Source organism: Lepidochelys kempii, chromosome 2, assembly GCF_965140265.1.
Source record: "Lepidochelys kempii isolate rLepKem1 chromosome 2, rLepKem1.hap2, whole genome shotgun sequence".
Classification (NCBI taxonomy): Eukaryota; Metazoa; Chordata; order Testudines; family Cheloniidae; genus Lepidochelys; species Lepidochelys kempii.
The window spans coordinates 216,833,826-216,856,045 of record NC_133257.1 but is presented as its reverse complement, the minus strand read 5'-3'; the positions used below and the strand labels follow the sequence as shown (position 1 = coordinate 216,856,045).

Here is a 22,220-nt window from a genome sequence, read left to right as displayed (position 1 = left end):
TTTAGTTACACACTTCTCAAGAAACAAGCCTCGAGTCATACTATTGTATTGTCACTATTTATTTTTCAAACACTGCTATATATATATATACACCACACAGACACACACACACACACACACACACATATATACACATACACACACAGATATGACAATATCAACTTTGGCTCTGTCTCTATGTTGTGTGTGTGTGTGTGTGTTTGTATATATATATATATATATATATATATATATATATATAGTAATGTTTGAAAAATAAATATATATATATATATACACACATATATATGCATATATATACACATACACACACAGATATGACAATATCAACTTTGGCTCTGTCTCTATGTCGTGTGTGTGGTATATATATATATATAGAAATGTTTGAAAAATAAATAGTGACAGTACAATAGTATGACTTGAGTACACAAGTACTCCTTTACTTTTTACGGATACAGACTAACATGGCTGCTGCTCTGAAAACTAAACACCTACTTACCTTGTATAAATCAAACCATACATTTTTTTTTATTGGTAGATGTTGGTAACGTCGATTTCACTGTAAACACACAAACCAACAGAAACATATAATTGAAATTTACAAAGAAAGAAAAATGTTGTCAAGAACATATTGGACTTTGACTGAAAAACATTTATTTTTGCATATTTTGACATGTGATGTTAACAAGTTTTATTTTAATATTATAAAGACTTAACGTTTTGAATCTCAATATCTGCTGTCATTAAATAATTGTCTGGCTTCCCACCACCCATAATTTCCCACAATTATGAAAATTTGAATAGCTAAAAACAGGAAAAAATGCTTAAAACCCACAGTTTTCCACAACTGTGAAAATTTAAATCAATAAAAATTGAAAAATGCTTTAAGATAAATATTAGTATTATCCATCTACATTTTTATATATATAAAATTCTGCCAAGGTAAATAGTAGTGAACACAAAAATTGTTTCCAGCATTTGTGCTGCTTAAGGGAAAAAAAAACCAAACAGGGCCATCTTTCATTTCTGTTGGGTAGTAACATGTAGAGCATCATAGGAAGGGAATCCCAGCATGATGTCTCATAGATGCGGTATTTATTAGTCATCAGTACAATTTTGTAAACATCTTGCATGCAGATATTTGTTTCAGTGATCTAAAAGATCCAAATGTAATGGAACTTGACCTTATCTTGGAAAATAAAATAATCCGGAGGAAGGTTATGTTGAATTAGTGAGTGTGCCTTATTTTTAATCGTAACTTTTAACAACAAAAATCCAAGGACAATTAAACCATTAAAAATACATTCAAACAATATTATAGGCTGAATTTCAGCTTACAAGAATCAGGAAATTCTGAATGTGAAAAATCAATTACCTCAGATTTCCAGACAAATATAGGAATGTAATGTAACACCGAAGTATCGAGTTTTTCTTAAGCACCAATGTGATGAGAGATATCAGGAGGCCAATTTCTTGTTTCATGCAAATAGGTACAGTTCCTTTGGTTTCAGTGGAAAGTTGTCTGTTTACACATGCTGAGAACTTGACCCAGAGTTTCAACCACAGAATTTCCCTGTTTTCTATGTGTTTAAAGGCAGATCTCTAATGCTATCTGAACACAGCTTTGGGTGTCTGAATAATTGATAAATACAGAAGTAGAAAATGTTGTTGCATTATATCTTTGGCTGCCCCAATCAACTCCCCGAAATACAGGGACCTTAGGGTGCATACTAACAGAGACCTCAGGCCAAAGTAACATTCATAATGGGAAAATGCTTACGTTAAAATAATTGATAGGGTGCTTATTTAGAGTGCATTGCCTTCAGTCCAACAGTGATTGTTCAGCAATACTGTCCAGTATGGATCAGACACTGGGTTGTAGCCATGGGCTTGCATTGTGGGCCGTGCAGAGCTACACACCCTGGCAGAACTTCTGGGAGGGATTGTGCCTCAGAAGAGAACCATATGTGGGGTGAGGAAGGACTTTTCCCTCAGGTCAGATTGGCAGTGTCCTTGGTGGAGGGGGTTGCCTTCCTCTGCAGTGCTGGGATCATCTGAGTATATCTCACTTAATGAAGTCCCTGCTACTGCCGGGGCCTTGGGCACCTCAGTCCCTCCTGTTCTCCACCTGTGGCACTCAATCGTTTAGTCTCCTGAGGTGTGTAATCCTGTAATGCTTTGATCTAATTCTGATCGTTGCTTGTAGGGGTTAGTGTGGGGGTACTGGGAGGTGTTGGTGGCCTGCGATGCACAGGATGTCAGACTAGCTGATCAGGTGGTCCCTTCTGGCCTTAAAAACTCTGTCTATGTCTTACCAGTGCTGTGCTGCAAACATTTTAACTAGGGGTCCCTCAAACAGTGTCCACCTCAGTTGAGGTAGAATGCTCTAGCCTTCCTCTCCCAAATCCCTCAATCCCACCAGCTCCTTCACCCAACCTATTGATTCGGCCATCCCCACCCTCTCTCAATTTATCGTGCTTCCCCTTTCTCAGGGAGGTTCCTCCTGGGAACTTTTCCTCACAGCAACAGTGGTGGCAGTCGAGTATCCAGAAGCTTTGCTGGCAGTATGATTGTTATTTTTATTGTGGGCTCCAGTCATGGACCAGGACCCCACTGTGCTGGGTGCTGTACAGAGAGGGAAACGAGGGTCCCTGCCCCAAAGAGCTCGCAGTCTATGGAATCCCCAGCAGGTCATCCAGTGAGTGAGTTGGTGGGTGAGGAGCAGGTCCTCTCTGGGGGTGGGCTGGGTGGTTAGTTGGGAATTGGAACCCCTGAGATTGAAGTGTTCTCCGAGTGGTTTGTGAATGTTATAATTCTTGACATCTGATTTGTGTCCATTTATTCTTTTACGTAGAGACTGTCCAGTTTGACCAATGTACATGGCAGAGGGGCATTGCTGGCACATGATGGCATATATCACATTGGTGGATGTGCAGGTGAATGAGCCTCTGATAGTGTGGCTGATGTGATTAGGCCCTGTGATGGTGTCCCCTGAATAGATATGTGGGCACAGTTGGCAACGGGCTTTGTTGCAAGGATAAGTTCCTGGGTTAGTGGTTCTGTTGTGTGGTTGCTGGTGAGTATTTGCTTCAGGTTGGGGGGCTGTCTGTAAGCAAGGACTGGCCTGTCTCCCAAGATCTGTGAGAGTGATGGGTCGTCCTTCAGGATAGGTTGTAGATCCTTGATGATGCGTATGAGAGGTTTTAGTTGGGGGCTGAAGGTGATGGCTAGTGGCGTTCTGTTATTTTCTTTGTTGGGCCTGTCCTGTAGTAGGTGACTTCTGGGTACTCTTCTGGCTCTGTCAATCTGTTTCTTCACTTCAGCAAGTGGGTATTGTAGTTGTAAGAATGCTTGATAGAGATCTTGTAGGTCTTTGTGTCTGTCTGAGGGGTTGGAGCAAATGTGATTGTATCATAGAGCTAGGCTGTAGACAATGGATCGTGTGGTGTGGTCTGGATGAAAGCTGGAGGCACGTAGGTAGGAATAGCGGTCAGTAGGTTTCCGGTATAGGGTGGTGTTTATGTGACCATCGTTTATTAGCACTGTAGTGTCCAGGAAGTGGATCTCTTGTGTGGACTGGTCAGTGGAATGTGATTCAAAATTAATAAGAGTGGAGGGAGGACCAGCAATAAAGTGGTTAAAATAGTGTGGTGTATGGCTAATATTGACATTACGAGTAAGCATTCAGGGTAAACCATTAAATCCAAGATGGCTCCATAATGAAAGCTGGGTTGCTTTCTTCCTTTGCATAACTGAATTACTTTATTATACTGAGCAAGTAAACAGCCCCATTTTCATTATCCAGCTTCTGTGGCTGTAATAGTGAGCTCTGGAGTGTTTGCATACTTCGTGTGATTTTCCCATCAGGTGTCTTTTATGACTGGCCATCCTTCCTCCTGGAAAAAAGAAAAGGAGTACTTGTGGCACCTTAGAGACTAACAAATTTATTTGAGCATAAGCTTTTCGTAGCTTATGTTCAAATAAATTGGTTAGTCTCTAAGGTGCCACAGGTACTCCTTTTATTTTTGCGAATACAGACTAACACGGCTGCTACTCTGAAACCTTCCTCCTAGAGACATCCCAGAGAGTTAAACATTTGCCAGTCAGACAGACTAGGGGGAGTGTTCTCCCAGATCTTTATGCATTATCAGCAATAATTGGATAACATGAACTGAAGAGTAGAGTTGAAGCCACTTTATAGTGACTCCAGATATAAAGAAGTTCTGGAGCTGTTTCTCATGTATGTTAAGACCCATTTACACCAGCCTGGCAGTGTTAAGGGGCCCGAAAGGGAGAGTTAATTACATTCCCACTCACTTTAACATAAAATGAGATTCAGACCCTTTCTGTATAATGAAGCAGGATGAAATTCCCAGATTGTTTCACAAAAAGAAAAGGAGTACTTGTGGCACCTTAGAGACTAACCAATTTATTTGAGCATGAGCTTTCGTGATGATGTACCAGATCCAGTTAGGGTGGCCAGCTAGGATATAATGAATTTACGTGAGCAAACCTTCTTAGTCATAAGAGAGTTTCGCTGCATTATAATGGAGCAACAAGATGGGATTTTTGAAAGCGTTCAGTGTTGGCCTAACTCAGCTCCCACTGAAATCAACAGCAAAACTCCCCTTGACTTGAGTGGAAGTAGTTAGGCCAACACTAAGCACTGGAAAAATCCCACCCACTGGATATTTTAAAATACAGTTTGTAAATGCTTACTAGAACTGGGAATTTCCCCTATATTGTATAACATTTCACTGTTTGTGGCCTAGTACTGGTCCTAGTAGTGGGAAAACTCCTGTTGATTTCAATCAGCGCATGCATCAGCATTCACGTCGCAGTCCCCATCAGTATCTGGTCCAGGCTGGGGAAGCTAATGATCTAACCTGCAAACCAAATTCGGTGATGAATCCTCGTCATGTGCCACCTGAGGCATGTTGTGCATATGCTAAGAAGAAGAAGCACATGATCAGGCCACTGGGGCTTGCTTTGAAGTATTTAACAAACCGTTCTGAAATATGCAACTCTCTTTGAAGATTTGGTTTGGTCATATTGTGAGAAGCATAAGCCCCTACCACCATAAATCATACAGAGCTTCACAGGAAACAAATGCATGTCTTTCAGACTAGACGCAACATGAATTTCCAATATAAAAAGCAGGCCCTACTCCCAAAAAACCTTTAAAAAATCCCTTTCTGGCTTCTTTCATGCTACATATAGAAGCTAAAAACGGCGCAAGAGCTAGGTGACCTCCAAAGGTTTTTAAAAAAAGAAAAAGCTCTTTTGAAGGCCATTCAAAATCTCCCAGAAGCCACTGTTGTTTGAGCCACTGAATTTGAGCTAGGCCAGTGATACTCAGACTGAGGCTCGTGAGCTGCAAGTGGTTCTTTAATGTGTCTCCTGTGACTCTTTGCGGCACATCATATTAAAACACTGTGTGATTTAATTCTTAACCAATTTAAGTTCTTAACTAATCAGGATGCTTTTACTATGTTATTAACCAATTGTAGTTGTTAAAATAATAATACTGGTCAGTCATTTTGCTGTGAGAATAATATATGTAAACTAAATATTTCCCCGTCGTACTGTTTAAATATCAATATATTGTACTACAGTAAACAAAACAAAGAATTCACACTGCTGTGGCTTTTTTTGGTAATGTTGATTGCTAATTTGGCTCCTGAACCACTAAGGTCTGAGTATCAGTGAGCTGGGCATTCACTGGGCTGTGCAGCTGCAATGGTCATACTAGAGCACAAGTGGATGAGAAGCAAAACTACACCCCCACCTTGTCTCTAATATCCTGGGACCGACATGGCTACAGCAACGCTGCCCATAACACCATAACAGATGCAGTCTAAGAAAGAGGTTGTGAAGGAAGGTGGCTGGAGTCTTGCTCAGACATGAACTAAGCCTATCCTGCCTGACTGATGTAAGTACCCCAGTGCTAATAATGCATAGAAAATGCACAACCACAGACAGGAACCACATTTAAAGGGCTGAAGGTAATAGAAGGATAGTGCATCTTTCTCCCTCTGACCCAGGGACCTGTTGGTGCCAACTGGCAGAGGGCACAGAGATGCATAAGGGTTACAGGGATTCCCTGGATCTGGTTTGGTGATCTAGTTCACCAACGAGTGTCATGTAAGTTCTCGAATGGAAGCCAGTGTCTCAATGGTCATTATAGTTATTGCAAGATGTATGTACAGACAATATGTACATACACATGCACATGTATTGAAAATTATATTCTTCAGGTCTGTGGGTTAAGGCAGGTCACCAGAAGGTGATCTACACATACCTCTCAGGCAAGAAGGAAGAGATGCTTATCTCTCTTTGATTGGGCATGTGTGTATTGGGTGATGTCCATTCACAATGGGAGCCTATCTACAGTCTGAGCCAAATGCTAATCAAGATTGTAAAAACTGACAAGGGAAAAAACAAGTAGGTTGGGGGTGAGTCCTGTTTGCAAGTAATGAATTTTTGGACATTAACTGTAGAGACAGAGGCAAAGTGCATCGTTCACCTAGGAAATAACTGATGGTGGGCTTGCTTCATGCACAGAAGATCACAGCACATAACGCTTTGTTTCCAATATTTCATCTTACTATCATTTGCATCGCTTTTCTTTTGTTAGAAACACTTCTACTTATTTCCACTATAAATGAATCTCAGTGCGGTGAGGTGTAACTGGTGATCTGTGGTGTACTGAGCCTTTGGGAAGAGCTCATCTGGTAATTCTGGTTTCAGAGTAGCAGCTGTGTTAGTTTGTATCCGCAAAAAGAAAAGGAGTACTTGTGGCACCCTAGAGACTAACAAATTTATTTGAGCATAAGCTTTCGTGAGCTACAGATCATTTCATTGAATGCATCCGATGAAGTGAGCTGTAGCTCACGAAAGCTTATGCTCAAATAAATTTGTTAGTCTCTAAGGTGCCAAAAGTCCTCCTTTTCTTTTTTCTGGTAATTTTGTTAGTGTCCAGTGGATCAGGGGCTGGACACTGCAGGGGGATGCTTGGAGGGTTTGGGGGTTGGTATGTGCCTGTCACTAACCTGTACAGAGCGCTTGTGGCCTATAGAGGCCTGGAAGGCAGTGCTTCTGTGGTCATTTGGTGGGAGGGATAATTTTCTGCTCCATTGCAAATTGCCATGAGCTCTGTTCTCTGGTTTAAAATGTTTTGAACTTTCCTTGCAATTCTGAGCAAATAATCCCCAAGAAGACTGAAAATGTTTTGGTATCAGAAGTCTTCATTTCTCTCCTGTGCTGTTCACCTTTCTCCTCTTAGCAGCTCTGCTGTACCACCCAGACTGTGATCTGTTACCCACCGTAGCATCCCACATAGGCATAAATGCTGAATATAAATATTTGGTTTTGCAATGTGGTTAGTTGGAACAGAGTAAGTTGCAAATCTGAGTGCCAAAATAAAACTTTCTTCTGTGAGAACTTAAAAAGTGTGCAGGCATCTAAAAGGAGTTCCTAAGTGTGATTATTTGCATAGCAGAGAGAAACAAAGGAAGCTAGGTACACATAAGAAAAAGTTAGGGCTGTCTTAAAAAAAAAAAGGCTTTAGTTTATTGTCTGTGCATTATTGCTTTTTCCTTTAAAACTGAGCACCCACATATCACTAAATAAAGAAAAAGTTACTTAAAAATAACTAGGGGGAAATTTTCCAAAGGTGCCTAAGTCCCATTTTCAAATGCAACTTAGGACTAGATTTGAGAAAGATATATTATGTGCTTAAAGATGCAAATAGATGTCTAGTGGGATTTTCAAAAGTGCCTAGATGCTTATTTAAGCATATAAATACCTTTAAAAATCTTTAGTAAAGTCACTTCTGAAAATGGATCTTAGGATCCTAAGTCACTTAGGGCATGGCTACACTTGCAGATGTAGAGCGCTTTGAATTAAACCAGCTGTCCACACTGACAGCTGCAAGTGCACTGGCATGGCCACATTAGTAGCTCTTGCAATGACCACAGAGAGCAGTGCATTGTAGTCGCTATCCCAGCATGCAAGTGGCTGCACCGTGCTTTTCAAATGGGGGAGGTGGGGTGGAGTGTAACAGGGAGTGTGGAGTGTGTATGTGAGGGGAGAGAGAGTGGGTTTTTGGGGGGCTGAGAGCATGTCAGCATGCTGTCTTGTAAGTTAAGACAGCAGCAGATCCCCCTCCCCTATCCCTCCACATTCCACACTAATGGCTTGATTTGTTTCGGAGCAGATAAGCAGCCGGTTGTCAGAAACGGAGCTTTCAAAGGGCATATCCGCATTCCTACAGCGAGTTCAAAACAATGACAAGAGTGGCCACTTGACTTAAGGGGATTATGGGATGTTTCTGGAGGCTGATCAGAGCGCAGTAATGCAACACCTCGTTCACACTGACACCCGGGCATTTCAGCCAAGGTGCACCCAAGTGTTAATCTTCTCGCCGAGGTGGGGTACCAGGAGCGCTCTAGCTGTGGAGTCAGAGCGCTCTACATGCCTTGCCAGTGTGGACGGGTAGTGAGCTAGGGCACCCGGGGCTCCTTTAATGGTAACTAACTCACAAGCATAGCCAAGCCCTTAGGTGCTTTTGAAAATGTTACCCGAGGTCTGTTTTTAGAGTGTTGCAGATTAATGACAGCATGTTTTACCACATCAGAATAGTAAACAGTTTATATTCAAGTTACTCTGTACAATATGTCTGCAAAGCTGCAAAGTACTGTTTGATGGAAAGCTGCCAAAGCACAGTGCCCCACTTTTAGGAAGTCAAACATGGTACCAGGAATCAAATTATGATTTATGTTTGAAACTCTGGAGACAACAGAAACCTGTTCAATTGTAGCCTGTAATTTAAATATTAGAAATGCTTTTATTATTTCCTCCACCGTATTCTCAACCTCCACTAAGGTCGATGGGAGGTCTCCTGCTGTCCTGGGAGAGGTGCAGACATGAGGAAGGCTGCAGCTGCTGCTATGAATACCACAGGTACATAATTCCAGTCAGAACCTGCTGTCTGTGAGGCAGCTTAGCAAAGCTTCCTTACCTTGAGCCTGCCTCCCTTTCTCCAAGGACATGAACCTATGTGCAGTCCCAAAGATTGTAACTTTCTCAGTGGATAAGCAATCAAATAGAAAAGGTGGACTTGTGGCACCTTAGAGACTAACAAATTTATTTGCACATAAGCTTTCGTGAGCTACAGCTCACTTCATCGGATGCATTCAGTGGAAAATACAGTGGGGAGATTTTATATACACAGAGAACATGAAACAATGGGTGTTACCATACACACTGTAACGAGAGTGATCAGGTAAGGGGAGCTATTACCAGCAGGAGAGTGGGGTTGGGGGGAGGGGGAATAGATTTATTCTGCTATTCCTAAATTGGCCGTGCAGTGTCAAAGGAGCTTTTCGCTGGTAATGCTGTGTTTATGCTAATGCCAGACAAACAGAAAGTGATTATGACTTGAGGTGAGCCCACTGTTAGTCATTGCAGCAGCACCGCCCTACAGCCACAAAATCCAGTCACCCTCTGGGCAGTAAGGGATGGTAGCAGCACTAGTGGCTGGATTTGAGAGTGCTGCCTGACAAGGAATGAGGTAGTTGGGAGAAAAAGGGGCTTCTTGCTTTCTTCTGTCACCTTCAGCTCTTAAAGCTTGGTTCTACTTTGTGTTCATTAGGCATTTCCTATGGATTTTTAGGACCTTGGCCCTTATAGTGCCACACCTGTGGGGGGCACTGTAGCTCATGCCCAAGCAGGGTAGGCTCCTGGCATGCTTCTTTTATTCTTTCTTAGACTGCATCTGCTACAAGCAGGAGGATGGGGGGTGGGGAGAGTAGGGAATATGGACAGGTAGTGGGAGGAGCCCTGGTAAGCGTCCCTACTTACCAGCCAGAGTAACACAGAAAGAGATAAGTACTTTACAGGCTGACCCCTTAGAGCAAGTTGGCAACAGAGCAAAAATTGTGGCCCTGAGGCTCAATTCTTTTTCAGATCTGCTTCTGGGGCAGTGCAGCTCCCCACCATCCCTTACTCTGGGCTGGGCCTAATGGCACAGTCTCGCCCATTAACAGAGGAGAGCAGTTTCCCCCTGTTTTGTGCGCAAAGGGCAGCAACACTTTAGTCATGGAAATAGAGTGAGTTACTGCTGCTTTTGTATTGGTAAGTGGAGGTCAAATAGATGATGAATGCTGTCTTTAGTGTAGCTGTGCTGACCCAGGAGGCCCGGGAAGGAACTGTTACTTTGGGTCACCATTCCTCACCTGCTTCCTCTTTGCTCTAGAAGGGAAGATAAGTTACCACATCCCTTTTCAGGGTGAAGCCATGGCTGCTCAGCCTTACGTCACCAACTGGTCTACAGGGGGCCAAAAGAGCATGGTACAAGCTACTTCTCCTCAGCTCCCAGGCTCTGAGTTGTAAGCTGGGCAAGCCTTAGTGTGGTCACACATGGAAGGGGATAGATTTCTTACTCCCCTCAGTGGCCCTGTTACGGGTAGGAACAGTCTAGCCCTGAGCAATTTTATTCACTGTAATGGATTGGTTCACTGGAATGAGAATTTGTCTCCATGCAAAGCACTGGAATTGAACTGAGATTTGAGGTGATTTTTATTGTAGAGGCACATTCTCTGTGACAGCCTCCTCTCTACTTAGGAGATTAACACACAACCCCCTGTGAGTGCTGATGAGTTCACACAGAGATTGTGTAGCTCAACACTAATCATTCTGCATCCACTATGAGGGATCCCCAGTGCACGTGTGTATCTTGCATTCACACAAATGGTTGATAGATATCTGTGCACATTGGGAGGGCTTGAAATCCATAGTGTTAGGAAATGGCAGTAACTCCTTGTGTCAGCGAGTTAAGCAAGAAAATGACAAATTCTCCTAATCCTGTTCGTTTTCAAAGGCATAGAGCTGTAAAATATCATCAAATCCATGAGACAATATTGACTTCTATAAATATCTGACTTTCTTTTCTTTATCTTGCTCTTTGGGCAGTAAATTAATCTCCTTATATATGTAAGATGGAAATTGGAGTTTTCTGAGATACAATACTTTGGCTCACAGCCGCAACAAATGGCTCAGCTTCAGCCCCAAAGTCTGATTATCTATAATAAAGAGAAAACACAAATATTGTTGTGGTACTAGTGTAACCAAATTCAACAATACAAAACTGGTTTGGTCATTGCAGATTGGCCTAAATGAACCTTTGTCTGACCTACTGTTTCATGTGATTCACACTTCCTTCTTTATCTGTCCTCTCCTTCAGCTGTACTATTTCCATCCAGACTCTCAGCTCCCCATAATCTTTGTGTTCCCATTAAATCAGTGTCTGCTTTGTTAGGACGTGTACCTTCATTTCAAGGCAGGAAACTCCTGTAGTTAAAACAGCAAGAAATAGACTCTCTCTTCTGCTGAGATGTGTTTAGCTAGGATTACCCTAGTATTCCTACAGGGTAAAAAGTTTCTCTTTGTTTGGTTTTGCTTAAGAGTGAACCTTACTTTTGTATTTTGCACCTTTCCCAGAAGGCTGGCAGATGCACACTGAGGTTGGGTGATTAAACAAGGACAGATAACACTGCTGCAAATTTAAGTTGTACCTCAAATATTTCAAAGAAGAAACATGAAACCATCAGAAATCAGGGAGAATTCAGGGTTCCATTAAAATCTCAAACAGCATCTCAGGTTCACAAACACATCATGAGTCATGGCTTGATGCCGTTGACAGCCAACTTGTTGTCTACCTCAAAAACTGCCCCTTCACAAACATGTTTGGCTTCAGGTCGACTTCACCTCCTTGGACCCAGTGGTCCCTTCGCAGTCTTCAGAAGGAAGCAGGTGGTCAATTCCTACTCTTCCCCATTCACTGGAGAATGTTCAGAGCCTCCCCAGCCAATCTAAAATGTTTTCAGGGAATTAGAATTCTCTTCTATGTGACTGCAAGAAGAGTGAAGAGTTATTGACTTCCACTGTATCTGTGGTGGTAAGTAAGGATTATGGGGCTTCAATTCCAACCACAGGAATACAAACTTCAGTGGGACTGCTTGTGTAAGAGTTTACAGAATCAGGTCCTATGTGACCAGCTATCACAGGTTTCACTACTAAATTGGAAATGTATGTAAATCAGGGCCATAAAAAAATTCCCCATTTACCTAAATGGCTTCATTGGGTAGCTCTGCTGAAAGATCAATGGCTTGAGCTAGCTTTTCCCTGCAGCTGGTAAACCACAGTGGCATGACTAGTTTTCCTTTTAATGTACAGCACAGAGAATACTGCTATAAAAAGGTGAAGAATTATGTGGAATAGCAGTCTAGCCAACCATATGCAGATATAATTATATGACAAAATTCCAATTAACCTACTATCTCTGAAGTGAAGTGAGCTGTAGCTCATGAAAACTTATGCTCAAATAAATTTGTTTGTCTCTAAGGTGCCACAAGTACTCCTGTTCTTTTTGCTAATACAGACTAACATGGCTGCTACTCTGAAACCTACTATCTCTGGTAAACCAAAATTCAGTGCAGGCTTTGTTACCTTATTGATAAAATTGTCACATTTATAGCATCATACTAAATGATTTCTGCTCAGCTGACTTTGCAGAGGATTTTTTCTTCCCTTTTCGGTTCCCAGAAGCCATAAAGGAGATGATGTTGACAGAGTCATATAATGCCTGCACCTAACCCTGTTAGGAAGCAGGGTATTGTGAATCTGACATAAATATGGTTCATCTAATCATTGTAGATCAAGAAAAACATTATAAAGTTGATTTATGCCTGGTCTCCACATAGATTTTATATCAGTATCACTGTTTTGGTTAGGGGTGTGTGTGTGGTTTTTGATTTTGTAGTATAATCTATAGTGTGGACATAGTTATAACTAAAATAAAGACCTTATGCTGATATATCTTATTCATAGATTATAAAGCAAGAAGGGACCACTGTGATCATCTAATGTGACCTCCTGTATAACACATGCTAGATGACTTCCCTGAATTAATTCCTGTTTGAACTAGAGTATGTATTTTAGAAAAACATCCAATCTTGATTTAAAAGTTGCCCATGATGGAGAATCCATCACAACCATTGCTAAATTGTTCCAGTGGTTAATTATCTCACTGTTAAAATGGGCATGTTATTTTTAGTCTGAATTTGTCTAGCATCAACTTCCAGCCATTGGATCTTTGTCTGCTGGACTGAAGAGCCCTTTATTATCAAATTTCTCTTCCCCAGGTAGGAATTTACAGATGCTGACATGGGCAACAGGTATCAAAGGCCAGGGCAGGTTAAGCCTCCCCTAACCCAGGCTGTGGCCCTGCCCATGTTCCACCCCCGAGGCCCTGCCCTCCCTCCCCCATCTCCTTAACCCAGTGGGGGCTGAACTACAGCTGGCGGCCTGGAGCTCAGGCCCACTAGCAGCCAGGGCCCAGGGTGGCCTGGGGCAGTGCTTTGACCAGCTCGGGGGCTGGGCCGGTGGCACTAGGCCCGGTGCTGGGGCTGGCTAGTGGACTGGCTCTGAGGCTGGGGCTCGGGCTCAGACTGGCTGGTGGGTTGGGGTTGCTGGGGCAGGTGGGCTGCAGGATGTGTGAGTCAGGCTCCTCCAGCTGGTGGGGGGGGGAATGCTCAGGGCTTCTCCATCCGGGGGGGCAGAGCCTCAGGTGGAAGGGGTGGGGCCGGCAGACTAGCCTCCCAGAAGGAGGTGTTCACCCACCACCCATGGACTCTGATCAAATCACTTCTTAATCTTTGTTAAACTAAATAGATTGAGCTCCTTGAACAGAATTCAAAAAGGGATTACACGTTTGCACAGCTAATGGAAACATTAGGTAAAGTTTGGAAGGGATCTGAACTCTCCTGGCCAAAGTCAGACTAACTGAGGGTTAGGCATGTTTTCCAATCCTTTAATCCAATCTTTTAATCATTCTTCTGGCTCTTTTCTGAACACTCTCCAGTTTAGCAATGTTCCCCTTCCCATAATGAAATGAGGGCTTACTTACATGGGAGAGGGTTTTTTTGGTATAACTAGTTTTTTCAGCATACACTGCTTGGTGTCTACACACACAAGTTCTTTTGATTTATCTGGTGTCTTGTCCCACTTTAATCCATGTGGGAAGTGACATATATTTTGGAATAAATTATACCACTAGAAGGTTCATGAGGATTGTCAAGGTTCCTTCCCCACTCTGAACTCTAGGGTACAGATGTGGGGACCTGCGTGAAAAACCCCCTAAGCTTATTTTTACCAGCTTAGGTTAAAATTTCCCCAAGGTACAAACTATTTTACCTTTTGCCCCTGGACTTTATTGCTGCCACCACCAAGTGTCTAACAAATATATAACAGGGAAAGAGGCTGCTTGGAAATGTCCCCCCCCCAAAATCCTCCCAAACCCTACACCCCCTTTCCTGGGGAAGGCTTGATAAAAATCCTCACCAATTTGCATAGGTGAACACAGACCCAAACCCTTGGATCTTAAGAACAATTAAAAAGCAATCAGGTTCTTAAAAGAAGAATTTTAATTGAAGAAAAAGTAAAAGAATCACCTCTGTAAAATCAGGATGGTAAATACCTTACAGGGTAATCAGATTCAAAACATAGAGAATCCTTCTAGGCAAAACCTTAAGTTACAAAAAGACACAAAAACAGGAATATACATTCCATTCAGCACAACTTATTTTATCAGCCATTTAAACAAAACAGAATCTAACACATATCTAACTAGATTGCTTATTAGCCCTTTACAGGAGTTCTGGCCTGCATTCCTGCTCTGGTCCCGGCAAAAGCAACACACAGACAGAGAGAACCCTTTGTTTCCCCCCCACCCCCTCCAGCTTTGAAAGTATCTTGTCTCCTCATTGGTCATTTTGGTCAGGTGCGAGCGAAGTTATCTTTAGTTTCTTAACCCTTTACAGGTGAAAGGGTTTTTTCCTATGGCCAGGAGGGATTTAAAGGTGGTTAGCCTTCCCTTTATATTTATGACAAGGATGCATCCCTATTTATGATTGACTATATTACTTCAGCCAGTCCTCCCTCTGCTATCCCACACTGCACTACTTCACACCTGGACCAGCCTATGTGTTTCCCAGTGTGCCCTCCACTGTTCCCCTGGTCATCTTGACCAGATGTTACCTTCCTATTTAAATCCTGGCACACACCCAAGTATCCCCCTTTGCGATTCTAGTTTGTGACAAGTTTGCATTCCTTGAGTTCATTTTAGCAGCCATGCCCCATGCTTCCCTTGGAAGACTGTTCCAGAACTTCACTCCTCTCATCTAATTTCGAGCCTAAACTTGTTGATGGCCAGTTTATATCAATTTGTTCTTGCGCCAACACAGACCCTTAAGTTAAATAACTCCTCTGCCTCTCTGGTGTTTAGCCCTTGGATCTATCTATAGAGGATAAACATATCTCCCCTCAGCCTTCATTTGGTTAGGTTAAACAAGTCAAGCTCCTTAAATCTCCTCTCATAAGGTAGGATCCATTCCTTGGATTATCCTAGTAGCCCTTCTCTGCACCTGTTCAGTTTGAATTCATCCTTCTTAAACATGGAAGACCAGAACTGCACACAGTATTTCAGGTGAGGTCTCACCAGTGCCTTGTATAATGGTGATAACACTTCCCTATCTCTACTGGAAATACCTCGCCTGATGCATTTTAGGACTGCATTAGCTTTATTCACTGCTGCATCACACTGGTGGCTCGTACCGATCCTGTGATCAGCCAGTACACCCAGGTCTTTCTCCTCCTCTGTCGCTTCCAAGTGATAACTCCCCAGTTCATAGCAAAAATTCTTGTTCGTCCCTCAGTGCATGACTTTGCACTATTAAATTTCATCCCATTTCTATTACGTCCAGCGGAGGGCAACAAAAATGATTAGGGGACTGGAACACATGACTTATGAGGAGAGGCTGAGGGAACTGGGATTGTTTAGTTTGCGGAAGAGAAGAATGAGGGGGGATTTGATTGCTGCTTTCAACTACCTGAAAGGGGGTTCCAAAGAGGATGGCTCTAGACTGTTCTCAGTGGTAGCAGATGACAGAACAAGGAGAAACAGTCTCAAGTTGCAGTGGGGGAGATTTAGGTTGGCTATTAGGAAAAACTTTTTCACTAGGAGGGTGGTGAAAACTGGAATGCGTTACCTAGGGAGGTGGTGGAATCTCCTTCCTTAGAAGTTTTTAAGGTCAGGCTTGACAGAGCCCTGGCTGGGATGATTTAGTTGGGGATCGGTCCTGCTTTGAGCAGGGGGTTGGACTAGATGACCTCCTGAGGTCCCTTCCAACCCTGATATTCTATGATTCTGTGATTACTGAGGGACAACCTATCCTAAATTCTCAGTTACTGAGGGACAATCTACACTCATTGCTATACTTGCTTCCCATAAGCTACTCTTGGTATAACTTTTTATGAGTGATGTACCCAAATATTTGGATGCTAATATTTTAACTGTATCTTAAATTTATTAACATTAATTTGGGATATTGCAGATTATGTACTATGTGTATTTTATGACTTTCAAACCAAACATAGTACTTTTGGATAACTTAAGCATTATACCCAGATGTATAGACACTCTTTCCTTAACCTGTGTATTAGCTAATTTTAACATTAGCTTTAATTAAAAAAAATTAAATCTGTTTGTATTGAGTGTGGGGTAATGAAATGGTGTTATCCCTGTTGTCAGAGTAATGGGCAGCAGAATTGTACTTAGCCTGCCCTGATTGAAGGGGTCATCCTAAATTAAACCTTCCTTGTTAAGCTTGCTCAAGAGCTTGTACCAACCAGTCCAAAGTGATCATTTTGGCAAAGTAGCTCCATCATGCTGCACAGCGAGGCAGAGTCGGCATGTTTATGCAAACAGTCTGTTCCTGGAGTCTGTTCCCCCAGCTCATTATTTGATGTCCGGGGAGAGCTCATTCAGACTCTGCTTACACACCATTAGCCCCTGTTTTGCACTTTTCTTGCACAGCCCCTGTTGGAATAGGGTGTTTGCAATGGTGCTGACATACTTTCCAAAGTCTGTGTAGAAGAAGGCGGCTCACTGTAAACTAAGGGCAGCTGCTTCGTACCATTTTTTAGCCCTGGAGTCACTGACAATAATAACGGTTGCAGCATTATTTTGGCGCTACAAATAGTTCCCATCTACGTGGCAAGATGAAACTCTGCATTAATCATACCACAGGCAATCACATTGTACAGTTGAGTTTGTATGATAATGGGACCATCTGTTGTGTTTGTTGCAAACTCCCAGTGAATCAGGAGGAAAGTATTAAGGTGGGTGGAAGAAGATTTTATTAATATGAGCACTTCATCCTCTAGATCTTCACAGACATTTCAATATTACATAGCCTCAAATATATCCCATATCTGCTCACATAAAGAAATATGCCTACTGCCAGGTTGTGGTCTAACTTTTCTGTAAAAAAGCGAATGGCCATAGCCTGTTGAGGCTTCGTACCTTGGATAGCTATAACTTAATGTAAAAGTTCATGATGGGGAGTATTTTCAAAGCAATTCTTCCAGTTATTGCCATATAATCCCATTGATTATAATGTGTCATTCAGCTACATGGCCTGTACACTGATGTGAAAATTTACTTCTAATTACCTTAAATATCATTAAATTTGCAGCCACTGTAAATTCATACAGTGAACACTATTATCTGTTGAAAAGCTAATGGGAACATCTCTCTTAAAGGCTAAGAGCATTGTGTTTTTGTTTTATTTCCAGTTAGAAGTGAACTACTTGAGGTTAACCTAGGACAATCACATCCAGCTTACATGATATTGCCAAGACCGAAAATCATACAGATGGCTGATGATTTTTATTAAATATTTATGGTATTTTTCCTCTGAACTCTTTACAACTGTGTGCTTTGTGCCGCATCCCTGTGATCAAATATTTACAGTGTTTTAGAATGGCTCTATGCAATTCTACTGTCAACAGAAAAGTTTTTACTGACATATTTGATTTTAACAGTTCATTATCAGATATTAAACCATATCCTGGTGCCCTGATTCATGGGAGTAATCCCACTGAAATTATTTGCCTGAGAACAAATTTGCTGGATTTGGCCATATGTGAATCAAAAAGGAAACATCTTATTAAAATGAGGGTTGTTAGGAAGAAGGTCTGACAATCAGTCAAAAAGCCAGTTAATACCTGTAGTGTTGTTGCCATGTTGGTCCCAGGATATGGGAGAGACAAGGTAGGTGAGATAATATCTTTTATTGGACCAACTTCTGTTGGTGGAAGGTATAAGCTTTCAAGCTTCACAGAGCTCTTCATCAGGTCTGGGGACCTTCCAAAGTTTGTACCTTCCACCAACAGAAGTTGGTCCAGTAAAAGATATTACCTCACCCACCTTGTCTCTCTCATATCCTAGGACCAGCATGGCTACAACAATCCCAGACCCAAAGAAGAGTTCTGTGAAGCTTGAAAGCTCGTACCTTCCCCTGACGGAAGTTGGTCAAATAAAAGTAATTACCTCACCTGCCTTGTCTCTCTCAATGAATACCTGGACATTTCAGTCTTAATGTATACTCTTAATGTAGCATTGTGAGTTTGTTTTAATGATAAATTAGTATAAAACTAGCCCTGGTACAAAACTGGCCACTTAAAGTGCCGGTGGTTAACTAGGTAACAGACCTGGGTGGGAAATGGGTTTCTCATCCCATAAGACTATTTGAGATTTTGAAAATTTTTCCCCATCCTGAAATGGAACAGAAAACTGAAATCTTGAAAGTTTTCACAAACTAATAATCTGGGGTGGGGGAATGGATTGGATCAATTGGAACATTTTGTTTAGATAATTTCAAATTATTTTGTTTCAGTTTTGACCTTTTACATTTTTAACCCTTTATAAAGTACAAATTAACTAAAATTTTGAAAAGTCATTTTAACTTGAAAAATGAAGCTTTTTTTGAAAATGTTGAAACAGGATGTTTTAACAGTTCTGAATTTTTTTTTTTCAAAAATTTTTTGAGATGCATTGAAACCAACCCTTTCTCACAAACATTTTTGTTTCAACAAATCTACATTTTCTGATTAAAAAAAAAATTTGGGGGGGGGGAAATCTCAACTAGCTGTACTGACATGACCCCCCAGAAGTGGATGTCTTTTCTTTAGTAATCAAACACCATGGCCTTCTCAGTGTTTAGCAATGCCAATGCGTGAATGACCAAAACTGGAATGTAGGGAAACAAACAGAAAGCACCAAGAAAGTGAAAAATGAAGTTGGTTCTTAATTATCTTGTGGCCTGGGTCTCTCAGTGAATCCCCTTCCCAACGTACCCACAACCAAGGAGCTGGCGTGTGGGAAAGACAGCACATACAAATGTACCCTACTGCAGCAAATCTGGCACAGTTGCTTGAACACACCTGTATGTTTGCAATCAAGCTGGCCAACAGATGAGATTTACATTTCTTCATAATAATATACAGAGATGATCCAGTCTAATTGCTGAGTTACCAGATATTAAAAATATGTAAGTACATTTACTAAGAAACCCATGTTGCCTTTGCAGTGAAGTTGTTTTTCTTCTGGTATACAGGTTTTAGGGACTAAGCCACTGCTTCATGAGGATGATGATAATGATGATGAGGCAGCTGATATCACAAACAGGAGAATTGCTAAACTATACATGGTAAGCGCCAAATCTTTCTATTTCTATTGTGGCTAGATATATTGAAACAGTGACGTTCAGACATGCAATATCCCTTGTATGCTAAACTCTGTTTTGGGGCTGTAGATGCCTGTTATTTCCATCAGTTTGCAGTCGCTGGTGTAAATCAGTAAAGCTCAATTAAATTCAATAGAGCTATAAATTTATACTAGCCAAGGATTTGGTCTTGGAAATGTTTTTAACCATGCTGTTCAAAACTGTGGCCCTGATCCAAGGAGGGGCTTTAAGCCAGCCTCCCTTTTTGTACCTGCAAGTGATTGTACCTGCCGTTAGTTGTGCGTGCACATTGTGGGTGTGAATCAGTAGATAGAGCAGGCTTTAAATGCATAAGAATAATTCATGAGTGTAGGTGTTTTAGCTGCAATTATCAATTTTGAAGGATCTGCATATTTTTAATTATATAAGGTATTCATAGAACATGTATTTAAGCAGGGGTGGAGTAGTAAGTGATTTATTAATAAGATTGTGAGAAAGGAAGCTGATAAAAATCACAATGCTAATAGCTTAGCTCCCTCTGTTGGACGTAACGTGAAATGAAACAATTTTTTAAAAAGTTCTCATTAACTGTCACAGCTTTCCAGTAACGCACGGATTATATGAAGTCATTTATACAGGATTAGTAAAGCAAAGCTAATGTAGTTTGGGGAGGGGAAAGTGATCTGAGTGTGAAAGCCTGGGTTGATCTAAATCTGAAATTACTGCTTCCTCAGGTGTCAGATGCAAGTGGGTCCATGAAGGTGTCAGTGGTTGCAGAGGAAAACCCCTTCTCGAGGGCTATGCTGTTGTCTGCAGAGTGTTTCATTTTGGACCATGGCGCTGCAAGAAAGATCTTTGTGTGGAAAGGTAAGAGATGACCCACACTGCTTCTCGGTGACAAGAGAGTTCACCCAGGAACCAGTGCTGCCAGAACTTGGGGAGTGCACACAGTACATGTGGGTACATAGAAGGGCTACATACTGCCTGAGCACGGCATCCTACAAACCCTATCTCGCCTGAGCAGTCCTTTCTCAGTTTTTTCTGTGGATAAGGACTGCTCACATGAGTATGGGTTTGCAAGGATTGGGTCCAGTCTATGTATCTTGGGTATTTATCAGCTTGGTGCCTAAGATCTGAACAGCAGTTATGAAGAAAGCATTAAAAATCACGTAGAGCCTTGTTTGTGGAATGGCAAATCATCATGATCAGGGACGAAACCCAGAGGCTGATTGCTTAATAATTAATGTAAACTGTACCTTGCTCTCACATACACAATATTGTTAGATACGGATGAGAGGTTGTAAAGCCAGCACTGGATAGAATCTAAACGTCATGCATCATTAAAAACCTATGTTTATCATTACTTTATTGCTTCTTTGTTTGTTTTAAACATTTCTCAGTGCCAACATAGGTGCTTGCAACAGTGTCTGGAGCTATGTTGAAAGCACATTTCCCTGTAATAGAACAGTGCTGGAAAATCAAGAATACCTGAACTCCTTGCATCTGGGCAGATTTCAGAGCTCCCATTAGATCCAGTATGAAGGGGGTTCTGTTCTCTGACTGAGCACAGTTCTTAATAAAATTGCTTTGTAGCAACTTCATTAGAAATAATACATTGCCAGTCATCTGCAGCAATCCAGGAAGTACTGCAAACATTTTGCCAGAGTAAAATCTCACCTGCACATGTTCAGGCATCTTTTAAATAGAGAAGAGTTGGGAAGCACCCATGTGTCCCCTTAGGTGCACTGGTGCTGCTCCAGGCATTCTCTCTTTTGTGACTTATGTTAGCAACACAATTGGTTATAACCCTTATTATCCAGGTTTCAGAGTAACAACTGTGTTAGTCTGTATTCGCAAAAAGAAAAGGAGGACTTGTGGCACCAAAGGGACTAACCAATTTATTTGAGCAAAGCTTTCGTGAGCTACAGCTGTAGCTCACGAAAGCTTTGCTCAAATAAATTGGTTAGTCTCTAAGGTGCCACAAGTCCTCCTTTTCTTTTTCCTTATTATCCAGTGAGTCTATTATTGTCTCAGTCCGCACTCTTGTACTGGGGGCAGCAATTACCATTTTAACAGCCCAGGGGCAAGGGGATGTCAATGCACATTAACCATGTCCCTTTTACTAAGGCTTCAACTTAGGGACCATTAGAGCAAACAGTTCATTAGGTCAGGCGCCTTTACAACAAACAGTTCCTGGGTCCAGGAATCATTACCACAATCATTTCATCAGAATGCCCCCCACAAACTTACAGTCCACACCCAAGTCTCTGAATCAGGTTAGGCTTGTCTCCAGGTGCCTCAGGGAGTAAATGCCAAGCACTGCAGCCTGCCTGGCTTCTACTCCTCTCTCTTTCTGTCGGCTCTAACCTGGCCCTTAAAGCGATAGCACCCCTTTCCCCATGCTCTCTTTCACACCTTCTCTCTTGCAAAAGCTGTATTCAGAGGAGACAGCTTTAAAGCAATGCTACACAGGCTGCTTCAGCAACTGTCTCATTCAAAATCAAATGTACTGAGGCTCCAGCAGAACAGCTCAGATCTGGGCCTTAAAATGCAATTATTAATGGTGCTGTGGGGAACAGAACCAGGACACAG

General features: G+C 41.8%; 1 protein-coding gene across 1 annotated transcript in view; it reads left to right on the top strand.

Annotated features, from left to right (window-relative positions):
* SCIN (scinderin) overlaps positions 1–22,220 on the top strand; it is a 96,465-nt gene that overhangs the window by 53,992 nt on the left and 20,253 nt on the right. Inside the window, exons 5-6 of the mRNA XM_073333825.1 lie at positions 19,521–19,613; positions 20,363–20,495. Coding sequence (XP_073189926.1) covers positions 19,521–19,613; positions 20,363–20,495 — 226 coding nt within the window. The remainder of the gene's footprint in view (positions 1–19,520; positions 19,614–20,362; positions 20,496–22,220) is intronic.